The 13862-nt window shown below is 46.1% G+C and overlaps 1 protein-coding gene across 3 annotated transcripts; it reads right to left on the reverse strand.

Moving 5' to 3' along the window:
* Nucleotides 1-14: 14 nt before the first annotated feature.
* Nucleotides 15-10591, reverse strand: LOC133380846 (RING finger protein 225-like). 3 transcript variants are annotated; one of them, XM_061618973.1, is made up of 3 exons: nt 10393-10591; nt 8984-9125; nt 15-4261 (listed from the first exon to the last, which is right to left on the reverse strand). In XM_061618973.1, exon 3 carries the CDS (start codon nt 4129-4131, stop codon nt 3448-3450), a length of 684 nt encoding a protein of 227 aa, XP_061474957.1. In that variant the 5' UTR covers nt 4132-4261; nt 8984-9125; nt 10393-10591; the 3' UTR covers nt 15-3447. The 3 variants fall into 3 exon arrangements, with proteins under 3 accessions (XP_061474957.1, XP_061474956.1, XP_061474958.1); XM_061618972.1 differs by lacking the exon at nt 8984-9125; XM_061618974.1 differs by lacking the exons at nt 8984-9125; nt 10393-10591 and adding an exon at nt 9638-9715.
* Nucleotides 10592-13862: the final 3271 nt, after the last annotated feature.

Below are 13862 nucleotides of genomic sequence, written 5' to 3' on the forward strand. Positions count from 1 at the left end.
CCTGCACAAATTTCCCCATCATTTCACAGCAGCAATTATAAAACAAGTCCCCCTACACTAAGAATCCCTGCTCCATTAGTAACTCAGCTGTTTATTTGTACCTGCATATCCAGGTTATCCCAGGGTATGCTTTGGGGGCTACAGTTAAGTGGTTGTGGACACACTAGTCACTTCAAAAGCAGCAAGAATGATTTTTCTGATTGCATTTTGAAGCGACTCTGCTGGCCACACCTCCCTTCCCCTCTGCTGACATCAGATCTTTCAGGACCGCTCAAAGCGAAGTGTTGAGCCAATCACTGTCTCACCTGAGCCTACAGCAAAGTATTTCCATTGGCCACACCTGGAGGGGCAACAGGTTGATCAACCAATCAGCAAAATCTGCCTGAAGCTGTATTTAAAAAAACACTCAAGCTGATATCTGGCCAGGTTTTACAAGTAAAAAGGCACACAGTTTGACTACCATTGTGAGCATCTGTTTTCAGAAAACAGGTGAGGACGCACTGGAACCAGAACAACAGTGTGTCTCTTCCCTAAATAATTGGCTCTGGCCCTTGAGCTCTTATTTTACAACTAGCCAAGGTTGATGGACCTTCTAAGTAAAAGAACAATGTAGATCCCATACTGTAAATGTTTGTCCACTCCTCTAATGCTGACTGCCATGTTTTCTAGCCAATGCATCCTGCATGCTTATATTGGTGTGTGGGGTTTTTTTATCCATTTGTGATCCTGCAGGGGTTTAATTTTTTTTAAAAAAGTAATACTGTTCAGGAAAAAATATGTATTTGGGGGAAAGACAAAGGGGAAGGGAAAACAAATATTTGGGGAATCCTTTCAATCAGTCTCATTGGCAACAAGTATCAATAATCTTGCCGGGATGGTTCCACAAGGGTGTCTGCCCCAAGGTTTCCAGCTAGTGGACATCACCTTGATAGCTCACAGAAAGCCATAAGGAGAGAAAAGGAGACACATCATCTGTCCAGAACAAGTCCTGAAGTGGTTCTTTAGAAACCTGTGAGTCTCTGCTGTAATAGATTTAACTTTCCAAATGTGGTTATGTGATTGCAGGCAAAGCCTTGTAAAATGTGGTGGCAGGCTCAGAAAGCAGAGCTGAAGCTTCTTGGGGTAGTGGAACTCATCCCTATAAAGCTCAAGTTCTTCCACAGGCTTCCGTTTCAGCCCCTCTGATCATAAACCCAAAGTTGTAAACATCTGGACATGGATATACATATATTTGTAATCAAGGCTGATTTCTTTACAGGATCATGGCAAAGAAGCAGTTTTAAGGAACATCTGAGAACAAAGTGTTCATGATTTTGGGGCCACTAGCATCACTAGGGATGAAATCATGTTTGCTTTTGCCCAACCAAGCAGAGCAGGAAAGCCAAGACATACAACAAAACTAGAAACAATTTGCTGGAGCGTTAGATTTGAGGATGTGCAAAATCAGATTGCCTACTTCTGAATGGGCCTCTGGTGCTGCACCATCGCCAGGAATCTGCAGGAATTGGCCGCTGATCGTTTTTATCTGCACTTTAGCCAATAATGTTTGTGTTTTAAAAGTTACCAAAACAAGTCAGTCAGGCTTTCCTCAAACCCAGGTGTGGGGAAGCTGTGGCTCTCCAGATGTTGCTGAACTTCAACTGCCATTAGCCCCAGCAGGCATGGCCAATGGCCAGGGATGACAGGAGATGTACTCGGGGATATCTGGAGGACCAAAGTTTCCGCACCCCTGCTAATCATTTTGCAACCGTATTCTAACAACAGTTATGACTAGTGCTGAACACAGACATCCCAAGCCCAAACCAGATGATCCTTGCTTGTCTTTTGAGATGCCACCCCCAGCAGGGCTCTCATGGCTTTGATCTGTGTGTGGCAGGTAGAAATTTAACAGGTGAAGCCACCACCACCCTATTACCACATCTCTTTATTAGGAAAGGCTACATGGTGTGAATGTTTGCTGACTGTGCAGCTATTCAAGACTGCTGGAAAACAAAGCAATTGCCCTGCAAGAGCCAAGAGGGGCTGGTCATTTCTCCAAACTGATCTCACATTACAAGCATGCAAGCTTATGTCATCTGTTAAGTCCCCATTTTTGTAACATGTTAATTAAGCTAGAGAAACTATCATCTCAGAGCTGTACTCAACATTGGCTTGGTCTTAGGGCCAGCATCAGAAGTTAGTGTTGTTGGGCATCTGCCAATGCCTCTGACACAGCAAGGGGCCCACCTTTGCTTACTCACAAAGCCCTGTGGGCCTCCACACCAAGCAAGTCAATGGTGGCAGGTGCAAGGAAGAGCAGCTGCTTCCACTCCCTCTGGGCAGTGGTGCAGATTGGGACCAGTGGGACAGGGTGAGTGGGTATGCAGCAGCAACAGCAATGAAGAGGGGAGGTGAATCTGGAGCCAGCACTGCCTGGTCTGCACATGAAGCAGAATGAAATGGTAGAGTTGACTGGAGCACTTCAGACTCTAGGTGGAGAATGCCATCTTCAGTTGCTTCCCCATGAACCAAGCTTCCTACAAGTTAAAAACCAAGGAGACAAAGGTCCTGTCTTCTTTGCCCATGCTACGTTTCTGACTGCAGAATGCCTTTGTTTGCCATAAGGGAACGTTCAAAAATGCAATCCCCTCCCCTTCTTCCAGGAATAATATGCAGTCTGCCACCTCAGGGCTCTGCTGCCCCATTCTGCAATGTAGACCCCAAGCCAATGGCCACTTTCCCACATTGTAGGGCACTCCTGTGGAGTATGAGGAGCAGGGCTGCTCTTCTGACTCCTCCCAACAAAGTACCCCCACCACCCCTGACCAGAGCGTGGCGTGTTGAGCAGAGAGGTAAAGAAAGCAGCTACTTGCCCATAGCAGCTCCACACGAGAGCAGGAAGGCTAACTGCGCTGGTGTCTCACGTGGAGCCCCCAGGCACAAACAGCTGCGTGCTCAACAGACTCCTTTTGCAGACCTCTACACTCAACCTGCAAGGTCGGGGTGGTGGGGCAATGCAATGTAAGAGCCCCACTCCTGCTGCTACACATGAGTACCCAACACATGAGTAAACGCATGAAGGGCTAGAGCAGATCAGAAGCCTTCTCTTGCCCATGCACGGAGAAGATGCATTCACACTCTCCTGCTTCTGAGTGCATTAAGGCAATTAAAGGGTAACTAATGCACACTGTGTCTGTGGTGGGAACTTCTTGGGACAGTTTAAGTAGCAACTCACTGGTAAAGTGCACGTGCAGCTGCCTCCGCAGCTTCAGCAGTCCCAGGTGGGCTCAGTTTTCCCCCCACCCTGCTGCCACATTTCCCCCAGCAACCTGTGGCTGAATGAGGCAAGCAGCCTTTGTGCAAGCACAAGACTACAAGTGGTATGGTCACAACAACTGGTACAGTCACGACAACTGGAAGACAGAAGGAGAAGTGAGATCCCACTCCTTCGCCCTCCACCTTTCACCCCTATGGTGGAAGTAAGTGCACATAGGAGCGGTTTGCCCCAGAGCCAATGCTGTGATTTCCTTGGGGCCGTCCTCCCATTGAAACAGTGTACATGGACGGCATCAGAAAGATGTAAATGCCACAAGTAATTAAGCCAATGGTAACCAGCAGGGCTACTGCCAGGGCCACGTAGAACGGCCAGCCAGAGAGGCCCAGGACACGGCTCGCGCCTTGTGGTGCCGGCCTCCCGACGTCGATACTCAGGCTGACGGTGTTGAGGGGAGACCCTGGCTTAGGCCCAGCTTGAGCACCACCTCTGCCCCTACCCGGCAGGTAGAGCAAGCCCCGGCGACGGTCAAAACGCACCGAGCCTGGGGGGATGGGCGCAGAAGAGAGCTGGTCCAGTAGGTCGCTGCGAGTAGGCAGGCCCGGCAGCCCTTTGCAGGAAGGGAAGGTAGTTGGCGCCCGGCAGACCGGGCAGGTGAGGGCATTGACATCCTCAGATGAGACGTTGATGCGGGCCAGGCACTCCAGGCAGAAGATATGGCCACAGCTCAGTTCCTTGGGCAGCCTGAAGAGCTGGTCGTAAGGGGTGAAGCAGATCACACAGTCTAGGGTGCTGGGCTCGGCACTGGCCGCTTCCTCCTTGCAAGCCTGCAGTTGGGCTGTTGCCTCAGGCTGGAAACTGACATCAGGCTGAGCCATGGCCTACTGACATCTACGCTGGGCCCGGAGACTGAAGGGGGAAAGGGCTGAGGGCCTCCAGTTCCGTGTCAGCAGGCAGCATCAGCACTCAGCCACCCTGTAGAAACAGGTTGGGCCCGTGTTGACATTTCTGGAAAGGGGAGAGAAAAGCCAAATATTTACCCCATATGATAAGGGGCAGCACAACTGCTCTGGTACAGGGAGCCACCTTCCTGCAGGTGGATTAAAAGGGAGGTGCTCTGCCTGGTCTGGAGATACCATGATAGGGTATCCAAGATAGGTGGAACAATGCAAACCACATCAACTGCCAGTCAAAGTCAGCGCAATGCTATGTACATGCCATATATTTAAAACACATTACTTCCTCCAAAGAATCCTGGGAACTGTAGCTTGTTAAGGGTGCTGGGAAGTGTCACCCTCTGAATAGCAAACTACAGTTCCCAAGATTTTTTAGTGGGAAGTCATGAGCTTTAAATGTGTGCTATGCCCGCAGCCCAAGTCTCTCTCACGCACTCTGTGCTACAAGTTTTATGCCTGCCCCTGCTAGTAGTCCTTGAACACCAATTTGTTTCATCCCCAAGCAGCAACCCTATTTATGTGCTACTTGTCCAAAGCAGCAACACATATACAAAGGGCTGCCAATTTAGCCCCATTCCAGAGAACACAAACTCCTCCCTCTGAAGCAAGGAGCCTTTCCTGTACACACAAGCTCTCCCCATACTATCTATCCATCTATCTATCTATCTATCTATCTATCTATCTATCTATCTATCTATCTATCTATCTATCTATCTATCTATCTATCTATCTATCATTGATTTATATCCCGCCCTTCCTTCCAGCAGGATCCCAAGGCGGCAATTTAAAACCTTGGAAGATCAGGCCTCAAATTGTGCTAGGAGCAGACACAGCTGGGATGATCCATATGACTGCGAGAGCTGGGCTAAACACGTGTTGTCTCTATGCAGGAGTTATTGTTATTGTTGTTATTATTATTCCCAAATTGAACACTCAAAGCAACTTAAAACATTAAAAATTAAAAAAATGAAATGGACTGCCTTCAAGTTGATCCTGACTTACGGCGACCCTATGAAGAGGGTTTTCATGGTAAGCGGTATTCAGAGGGGGGTTACCATTGCCTTCCTCTGAGGCTCAGAGGCAGTGACTGGCCCAAGGTCACCCAGTGAGCTTCATGGCTGTGTGGGGATTCGAACCCTGGTCTCCCAGGTCGCAGTCCAACACCTTAACCACTATACCACACTAATGTAAAAACAGGAATAAAAAATCCTAAAGTACTCAAACTACATAAAAACAAAACACAACTTCTCCCCATCTAACTAAAAACAAACAGAAAATTAGACTCCAAAGGCCTGGGTGAATAAAAATGTTATTGCCTGCCACCTAAGAACAAGCAGTGATGGCGCCAGTCATGCCTCCCTGGCGACAGCATTCCACAAACGGGGAGCCACTGCTGAGAAGGCCCGTTCTCACATTGCCACCTTCTACACCTCCATCAGCGGGCGCACACAGAGAAGAGCTTCAGATGACGAATGCAGAGTTAATCAAGTAATGGCCGTAGCTCAGAGGTAGAGCACCTGTTTGGCATGCAGAAGGTCCCAGATCCAATCCCTTGCATCTCCCAGTAGGACTAGGGCAGAACCCTGTCTGAAATCCTGGAGACCCACTGCCAGCCGGCATAGATCACAGACAGGGAATCTGTGGCCCTCCAGAGGTTGCCAGACTACAACTCCCATCATCCTTGACCATTAGCTGCACTGGCTGGGGCTGAAGGGAGCTGGAGTCCTAAAGGCCACAGGTTCCCCATCCCTGGGTGGGCAGACAACACTGAGCTAGGGGAAGCAATGGTGTGATGCAGTATAATGCAGCTTCCTACGTTCCACACCCAAGAGGGCTCTTCTTGCTACAGTTCTGATAACATACTTGCGCTGACTGAATGGGAAAGGAAGGGGTGTCATGCTCTCCCACTCCCCCCGCATTCGGCATAGCCTCTGGACAGCCGACATGAGTACGTTTCGTACACATGTAGGGTTCTATTCAGAAGGCGTGATGAATGTGAGGGGAAGGGGGCTGTGCTCCAGCTGTCCCCAAGCATATTGAAACACTCACAGAAATACCATCTGAATGGAGTTTCTGCTGGTTCCTCCTCAGTCCAACATCCCCTGCGCCCTAGATCTGCTCACACAGCCTGCTCTCTTTGCTCCCCTCATCCAGATACTTCTTGCTACCTTTAGACGTTCACTGCCAGCACTACCATGAACTCCCCTGCTCCTATCCCATCTTTTAAACAAAGTTTCTCTTACCATTAAGCCACTTGAGGTGTTTTGTTTTTTTAAAAATCCCAATCTACAGCAGCCTTCTAAAAAGCCAGTGTGGTGTAGTGGTTAAGGTGTTGGACTAGGACCTGGGAGACCAGGGTTCGAATCCCCACACAGCCATGAAGCTCACTGGGTGACCTTGGGCCAGTCACTGCCTCTGAGCCTCAGAGGAAGGCAATGGTAAACCCCCTCTGAATACTGCTTACCATGAAAACCCTCTTCATAGGGTCACCATAAGTCGGGATCGACTTGAAGGCAGTCCATTTCATTTTTCACAGCCTTCTCACGCTATCCCAGTACTTTTCTAGCAGAATTATCCCGATCAATATTTTAATATGCATCAAGGAAGGCTTTGCACCGATACCTGTTGGACTCCAGGCCTCTGGTCTGAGGCAGGCCTCTTAAGGGAGCTTACTTCCCAGCTTGTCTCTCTAACCCTGTGGAAAATTCTGCTCACTCCCTAGGGCAGGACTGGGGAACATGTGACCCCCCAGATGTGGCTGGACTCCAATTCCCCTCAATCCTAACTAGCGTGGCAGCTGTCAGGGACAATGGGAGCTGTAGTCTCATGACAAACAACTGGAGAGCCACAGGCTCTCCAACCCTGCACTAGTAAGAAATTAGCATAATCTTCCACAGGATTCGGGAATGTGTGTTGACAGAAACGACTCACAGAGATCCTTCCTAAGGTACACCAAAGCCAGGGTCGAGGTGATACAAGGATCCAGAAAAATAAATCTTTATTTCTCCAAGTTCTTCTCCTAACCTGCTATGGAAACATTGGAGGGCAAGCCTGCTCTGTGAAATATTTTCTTTCACGGAATACCTGATTTCCCAACTTTTATACTAAGGTGATCAAAGTAAGACATTGTCAGCTTCAAACATAGCTAGGACATTCTTTTTCTCAATTCAGATCAAACCTGATTTTGGGGGAAACACATCAAATTATAGTTTCATACGAAACAACAGGATAGACATAAGATAGAAATGGATTACGGCTAATACTATCTGTACGCTGCTTCCCAAACCAGCGGTGGGAGCACACTGGATGCAGAGTAAATGGGAGTGTGTACACCGTCAAAGAAAGAAGTTATTGGATTAAATAGTATTTTGAAAAACAACCAGAAAGCAAGCTTTCCAGTTACACAGAACTCTCGCTCAGGCAAAAGTGTTCAGAACAAACCCTGTGTTAAATATTGAGGCTGAAGTTAACCTGGCCAAAAGCAGCTTTTGGCTTTACAGCCCTTGTAGCTTCATACTTGTGCTGTTCAGACAAGAATGGGGCACAAGCTCTGGATGCTCATTGAACCTGCAAACCATTCCTGCCTTTGCAAACGCTCCTTTCAGATCTGCACTTTCAGATGGTTGCAGATGCTGCCATGTCCAAAGCCACTTTTTGCTAAGGGCTAATGAGACAGCAAAGGGGGAAAGACTTAACGTTGACTTACATCAACTGGATTACATATGGCCTTGCTTTACTAGGAGGTTACATCATCCCCAAAGATTGTGGTTTTAAAAAAATAAATAAATCAGCAAGTTAGTAAAAATAATAATTGAACATAGGAAACGACCTTATACTGAGTTAGATCACTGGTCCATCTCACTCAGTTTTCTCTACACTGACTGGCAGCAGCTCTACAGGATTTCAGATAGGGAGCCTTTCTCAGCCCTACCTGAAGATGCCAGGGTTGGAACCTGGGACCTTCTGTGTGCAAAACAGGTGCTCCACCTTTTCCCTCAAAACCCACCAGTCCTGTCAGGGGAACTAACCGCCTAGCCAGATTTTGATTATTCTTGTTACTGCTGCACTTATTGTGATTTTTTCTGCTCCATTGTTTATGATTGCATTGGGTGGCTTTTAATTCTATTATTGTACCCCACCCTATTATCACATTGCAGAGAAGGGCAAGTTAAAAATATTTTCAACAAACAGTCACAACAGCCTCACTTACCTGGGGCATTTTTCTATCTCTTAATACTGATCTGGCTTCAAAGGACTCATAAGAAAACCAGTCAGTTTAAAAAAAGCATTTGTATCTGTAAGGGGGGCAGATGGAAGGCAGGTCAACGTTATACTTTATTATTAGTGAGCCCAAAAGGACTTTAACAAGCTTTCTGTTGATGGTCAAATAGGAACATCAGAAGAGCCTTGCTGGATCAGACCAATCTAGTCCAACGTTCTGCTCCCACAGTGGCCAAGCTGAGGCTTTTGGGAAGCCCACAAGCAGAACATGAGCACAGTAGCCTTTGTTATTCATGCTCCCCGGCAGGGTTTATTCTAAGCTTTTTTCCTACTGCGCAAGCAGCCAGCACACTGCCCACCCCAAAACTAGTCAACTAATTTGTCCCATAATATGCTACTAGCAGGGCTTTTTGTGTGACAGGACTTGCCAGTATGTAGTACTTGCATCTCTTTTTTTGCTGCTTATGCCAGCCATTTTGTGCTGGCACTCACAGTACTTGTATCAATATATGTGCCCTGCCACCTCATTTTTTTTTATTGAAAAAGCACCTACTAGTAGTATCCTCCGTGGCGCAGAGTGGTAAGCGGAGGTAATGCAGCCGAAGCTCTGCTCACGGCTGGAGTTCGATTCCAACGGAAGGAGGAAGTCGAATCTCCGGTAAAAGCGGTCGAGGTCCACTCAGCCTTCCATCCATCTGTGGTCGGTAAAATGAGTACCCGGCATATGCTGGGGGGTAAAGAAAGGCCGGGGAAGGAACGGGCAATCCCACCCCATATATACGGTCTGCCTAGTAAACGTCGCAAGATGTCACCCTGAGAGTCAAAAATGGCTCGCACTACAAGTGCAGGGACACCTTTACCTTTACCTTTTAGTAGTATAAGGTTATGAAGATTTGAAAGCAACCAGTAATTATCTTCATTTTTTATTTTCTCATTTATTTTTTTAAGAAACTTATTATTATTATTATTATTATTATATCCCACCCTTCCTCCCAGCAGGAGCCCAGGGTAGAAAACTACCTAGCTCCTTATTAAATCCCATATGAACAACTGCACAAACTTATTTCACACTGCACAATTTTTTTGGACACTGCACAAAATGTATCTAGCTGCATATTAGAATAAACCTTGCTCCCCAGCAAGTGGCATTCAGAGACATGCTACAAATAAGGAACACAAATCTCCAAAAACATCATCCCCTCCCCACCATGAGAAATGTCCTCCTTTTCCTGAGACTTTTCTGGAAAATTTTCATCTCTAGACAGCATGTTTAACTTATTCATCACATCATTGCTCTTCCCACCTTGGGTGGCCAGGTGCAAAAGGAGGCAGGTATCCTGGCTGCACCTTTAATAGTAGAAGAGGAATTGCAGCAGTAGGAAGGGGTGGAGGAGAAATTCAATTCAGTTCACATTTCAAGCTGAATCTATCACATTCACACATTCTAAAATAATAGGTGAACCGAAACACAGCCATCCTTCGAAATTCACACTTATTTGACTTTTTCAGTGTATTTTGCCAACCAAAATAATGTTTACAGAAATCCATATATTAGGGTAAAGTGTGCATAAAAATGAATATATGATTTTAAAAAGTGCAAAATGCATTATATTAGGGAAAATAGGTTGGAAAAACATTCATCAAAACAGCATACAAAAATGTGTATATTTGGAGAAATTCACACTAAAATGCTGAAGAATTTTCATAAGGACATCCACAAATTGCTGCTTAAATGTGGAGAGCTGAATTTAAGATTGGGAAAGGGAGAAATTGACAGATCTTGCCATCCCTAGCTGTAGGTTACATAAGTGACACCTGTTGGAATTCCTTCTTCTACCCTGCTATTAAAGGTGCAGCCAGGACCTGTCTTGCACCAGGCCATCCTATTCGTCTCCCCCCCCAACCCTGCAAAATATCCACAAACCTCCCCCACAACCTTCACCTTGCTATTTTGGCACTCACCATCACTTAAGGAGCTCTTGCATTATGAAATACAGGATTGTCTAGTCAGCCTTCTAGAACTTTGTTCTCAAATTATGAACCATTCCTTTCAAAACCTGAAACATCCCATAAATAAACAAAAACTCTGGCAACTCTGTAGGACTGCTGACTGAGTAGAAAATGGAGGGGGGACATTTCTGTGGCTTTAACAAAACCCTGCTCTGCAGAAATCTGCAAGTAAAGCATTTCACAGAAAGGAGATAAGCATTATCAGCTGCTAAAGGCTGCATGGAAAGCCACCGTTAAAGACACAGGAGAAGGGGCTGATTTTTTTATTTTTTTAAAAAAGTTGCTAATTGTGTTTTAAATTGTTTTTAAAAGATATGTTTTAAATTTGTATATTTGTTTTTAATGTTTTTAGTTACTGTAAACTGCCCAGAGATCTTCGGCTATGGGGCGGTATACAAATACAATCAATCAATAAATAATAGTTCCTGTTCACACACTTATGTGCCATGCCCTGTTTGGGGATTCTGAAGTTCCACATCAAAAGAATCCCAGATGTCACACCCAGAATTGTTCAAATATGACTTACTTCCTGCCTTCATCTCAAGAGTTAATTTTAGCCTTACAACAACCCTATAACATTCTCCTGAGGGGTACCAATGTTAGTCTGTTGCTGCAAAAGCTAAGGGCATTTTCAGACAACCTGTTTATTCAGCATTCATCCCGATCGGTTTGTAGGGAGATTAGACAACAATTGGCTATTTAATGAGCATTCATTTAGTTTGGGGGTGGGTGGGTTATTTTTTTATTTAATATCTCACCCTTCCTCCTGAAGGAGCCAAGAGCTAGATGGTGTTGCAAAGCAAGCATTATCCTCCACTTCCAGTGCATTTTGCTGTCACTTTCCTTGTCACAAAAAGCCTAGTCTTTTTGGGAAGCAGGTTTGTGCACAAGACCTCCAAATAAGCTTTAATTGCACAACCTGAATTTGATGCTATGTAATGAATCCTACCTACAACCAGCAACAGTCTGGAAGTGACCGAAAACTACCTTGCCAAAGAAAACCCTGTAAAGTAGGTTAGCCTGCAAACAGAGAGGGATTTAGGCACAATCTTATGTAATCTAGTTTGTAAGTAAGTCCCACTGAACTTGATGGGACTTACACTGAGTCCACAGACAAAGTTGTATGCTGTTTAACACTAGAGCATGATGGTTTGTTTATCTATTTAGAGCATTTGCACGCCACGCTTCAGCCAAACAGGCTCCCTGTTGGGAGTGGCTTACATACAATCAATTAAAACAAAGCAGTTGTTCCACCACTGAGCTACTGCCCTTCCCCAAACATCAACATCAGGGCACCCTCAAAAGGCAAAAATAGGGATAGTATAAGGTTAGAATCGTTGCCATTGGTGGTTTAATTTTTTTTTTAATCTATCACGTTTTTATTCCATCAAGCAACTCAGGTCACAATAAGATAAGGTTGCCCCATATGTTGATCAACAAACTTTCAGTGCAATTCTATGTAAGTCTATTCAATAAGTCCCACTCGGTTCAGTGGGATTTACTCCCTGGGAAGTATATAGAATTGCAGCTTTTGTTTAAATTACGATCAAGAAATGTAGCTGAGCCTGAGCTGGTGAATTACCCAAGGCCAACCTTCATCATCGCGGAGAGATTTAGACTTTAGGCATCTTCTGCCAGATTTTCTTTCCTCCTTTACATTTATATCCCACCTTTCCTCCAAGGAGCTCAAGGTGGTATATATGGTTCTCCTCCTCCCCATTTTGTCCTATGAGGTAGAGGTTTGACTAGCCCAAGGCCACCCAGAGGACTTCATGCTGAGGGGGGATTTGAACCCGGTTTCTCAGATCCTGGTCCAACACTCACTACACCATACTGGAAATATCTCTGGATAGTAGTTTCACCACTATAGTATCAACTATACCACAGTGATAGTCAGAGGAAAGGGGATGGATCCATAACCTAGTGGTAGAACACATTCTTTCCATTTAAGAGGTCCCTGGCAGGGTGGCCAAATGAAAAAGAGGGCAGGGCTCCTGTCCTTTTGTGCAGAAGAGGGAATTTCAGCAGTCATGGCTGCTCATCTCCAATTCCTGGCATCTCCAGATTGCAGATCATGGGAAAGGCCTCTGCCTGAGACCCTGGGGAGCTTCTGCCTTGCAGAGTAGACACAGGAACTCAAGAAACTGCCTTATACTGAGTCAGACCTTTGGTCTATTTAGCTTAGTATTGTTTACACTGACTGGCAGCAGCTCCCCAGCGTTTCGGGCAGGAAAACGCCAGTAGCGGCTGGTACAGCAGCATGGGTGGGGTACCATTGCTCTCTAGGCTTCCAAACATCGCGGGTCGCTATCGCTGACCAAGAAAGGAAAAGACAGGGTGCAGAGAGCTCGGGGTAGTGCGCAGTGGCAGGAGTGTCCGATTGGCTCTGCTGCATGCACTGCCCTGTACTGAGCTCCTCAGGCCTCCCCCCTCCTGGTCAGCGGCAACAACCTGCCATGTTTGGAAGTCAGGAGAGCAGCAGTGCTCCACCTGTGTTGCTGTACCGGCTGCTACCGGGGCACTCTTAGCCGTATCTGGAGATGCCAGAGACTGAACGTGGGACCTGCTGCATGCAAAGCAGATGCTCTGCCCCTGAGCGACAGTCCTTCATTGAAAATAGTGAGCTAAGATGGACTAATAGATGGACTAAGCAGACAATAGCTTTGGAGGTAAGGAATGAAGATTTCAGCAGTGTCCTCTTCTCGGGCACTTTGCAGGCTGGCATCACATCAGCTTCATGGTCGCGCACAACCGGTTGTTGCATGAGCGATGTAAGAGGAGGCTGTGCTTTGGTCAGCCATTCCAAGGCATGGCAGGACTACACAGAGCAGAACAGTGTGGCATCTGCATGGTATCGTAAGCATGCGATCTACAGTGGATTGGGGGGATAATGTCCCACCAACTTTTCACAGGTAAAAATAGGAACAAATATATGAATAATAACTACTATTCCATTCGATCAGGCTATAGGAGAGAGAGAAAGATGGGATTGCCAGCCTCTCCTCCTCTGGCTCTCCTGAGCAAAGTTGGATTCTTCGTCTCCTTGAAATCTTTCCATTCTAGCTGGCTGCTACAAGAGCCCTGTACCTAAGAACTACTGTGTAGCACTTTTGCCTCTCCCCACCCCTTAAATCCCTTTTCCTTTTCTCTCACGTTTTTAGATTGTCGTCTCATTACTGTTATTTGTAAGCTGCGTTGGGAGCCTGCTTTGGCTGAAGTGCTGGATAAAAACTGCTTTTAAATAAATAGATACACTTGCAAAAAGGAACACACCTAACAGGCACAAGCACATCATCTCTTGTGTAGAGGGGCTGCTCTCTATGCATTGTGTGCTTTATCCACTTGCTCTGCAATTACACATGTACTGCTATATCTTTTGGAAAGATGTTTGTCTTTTCTCCACGCATTTGGACACCTCTTAA

The sequence above is a fragment of the Rhineura floridana genome, chromosome 3, assembly GCF_030035675.1.
Source record: "Rhineura floridana isolate rRhiFlo1 chromosome 3, rRhiFlo1.hap2, whole genome shotgun sequence".
NCBI lineage: Eukaryota > Metazoa > Chordata > Lepidosauria > Squamata > Rhineuridae > Rhineura > Rhineura floridana.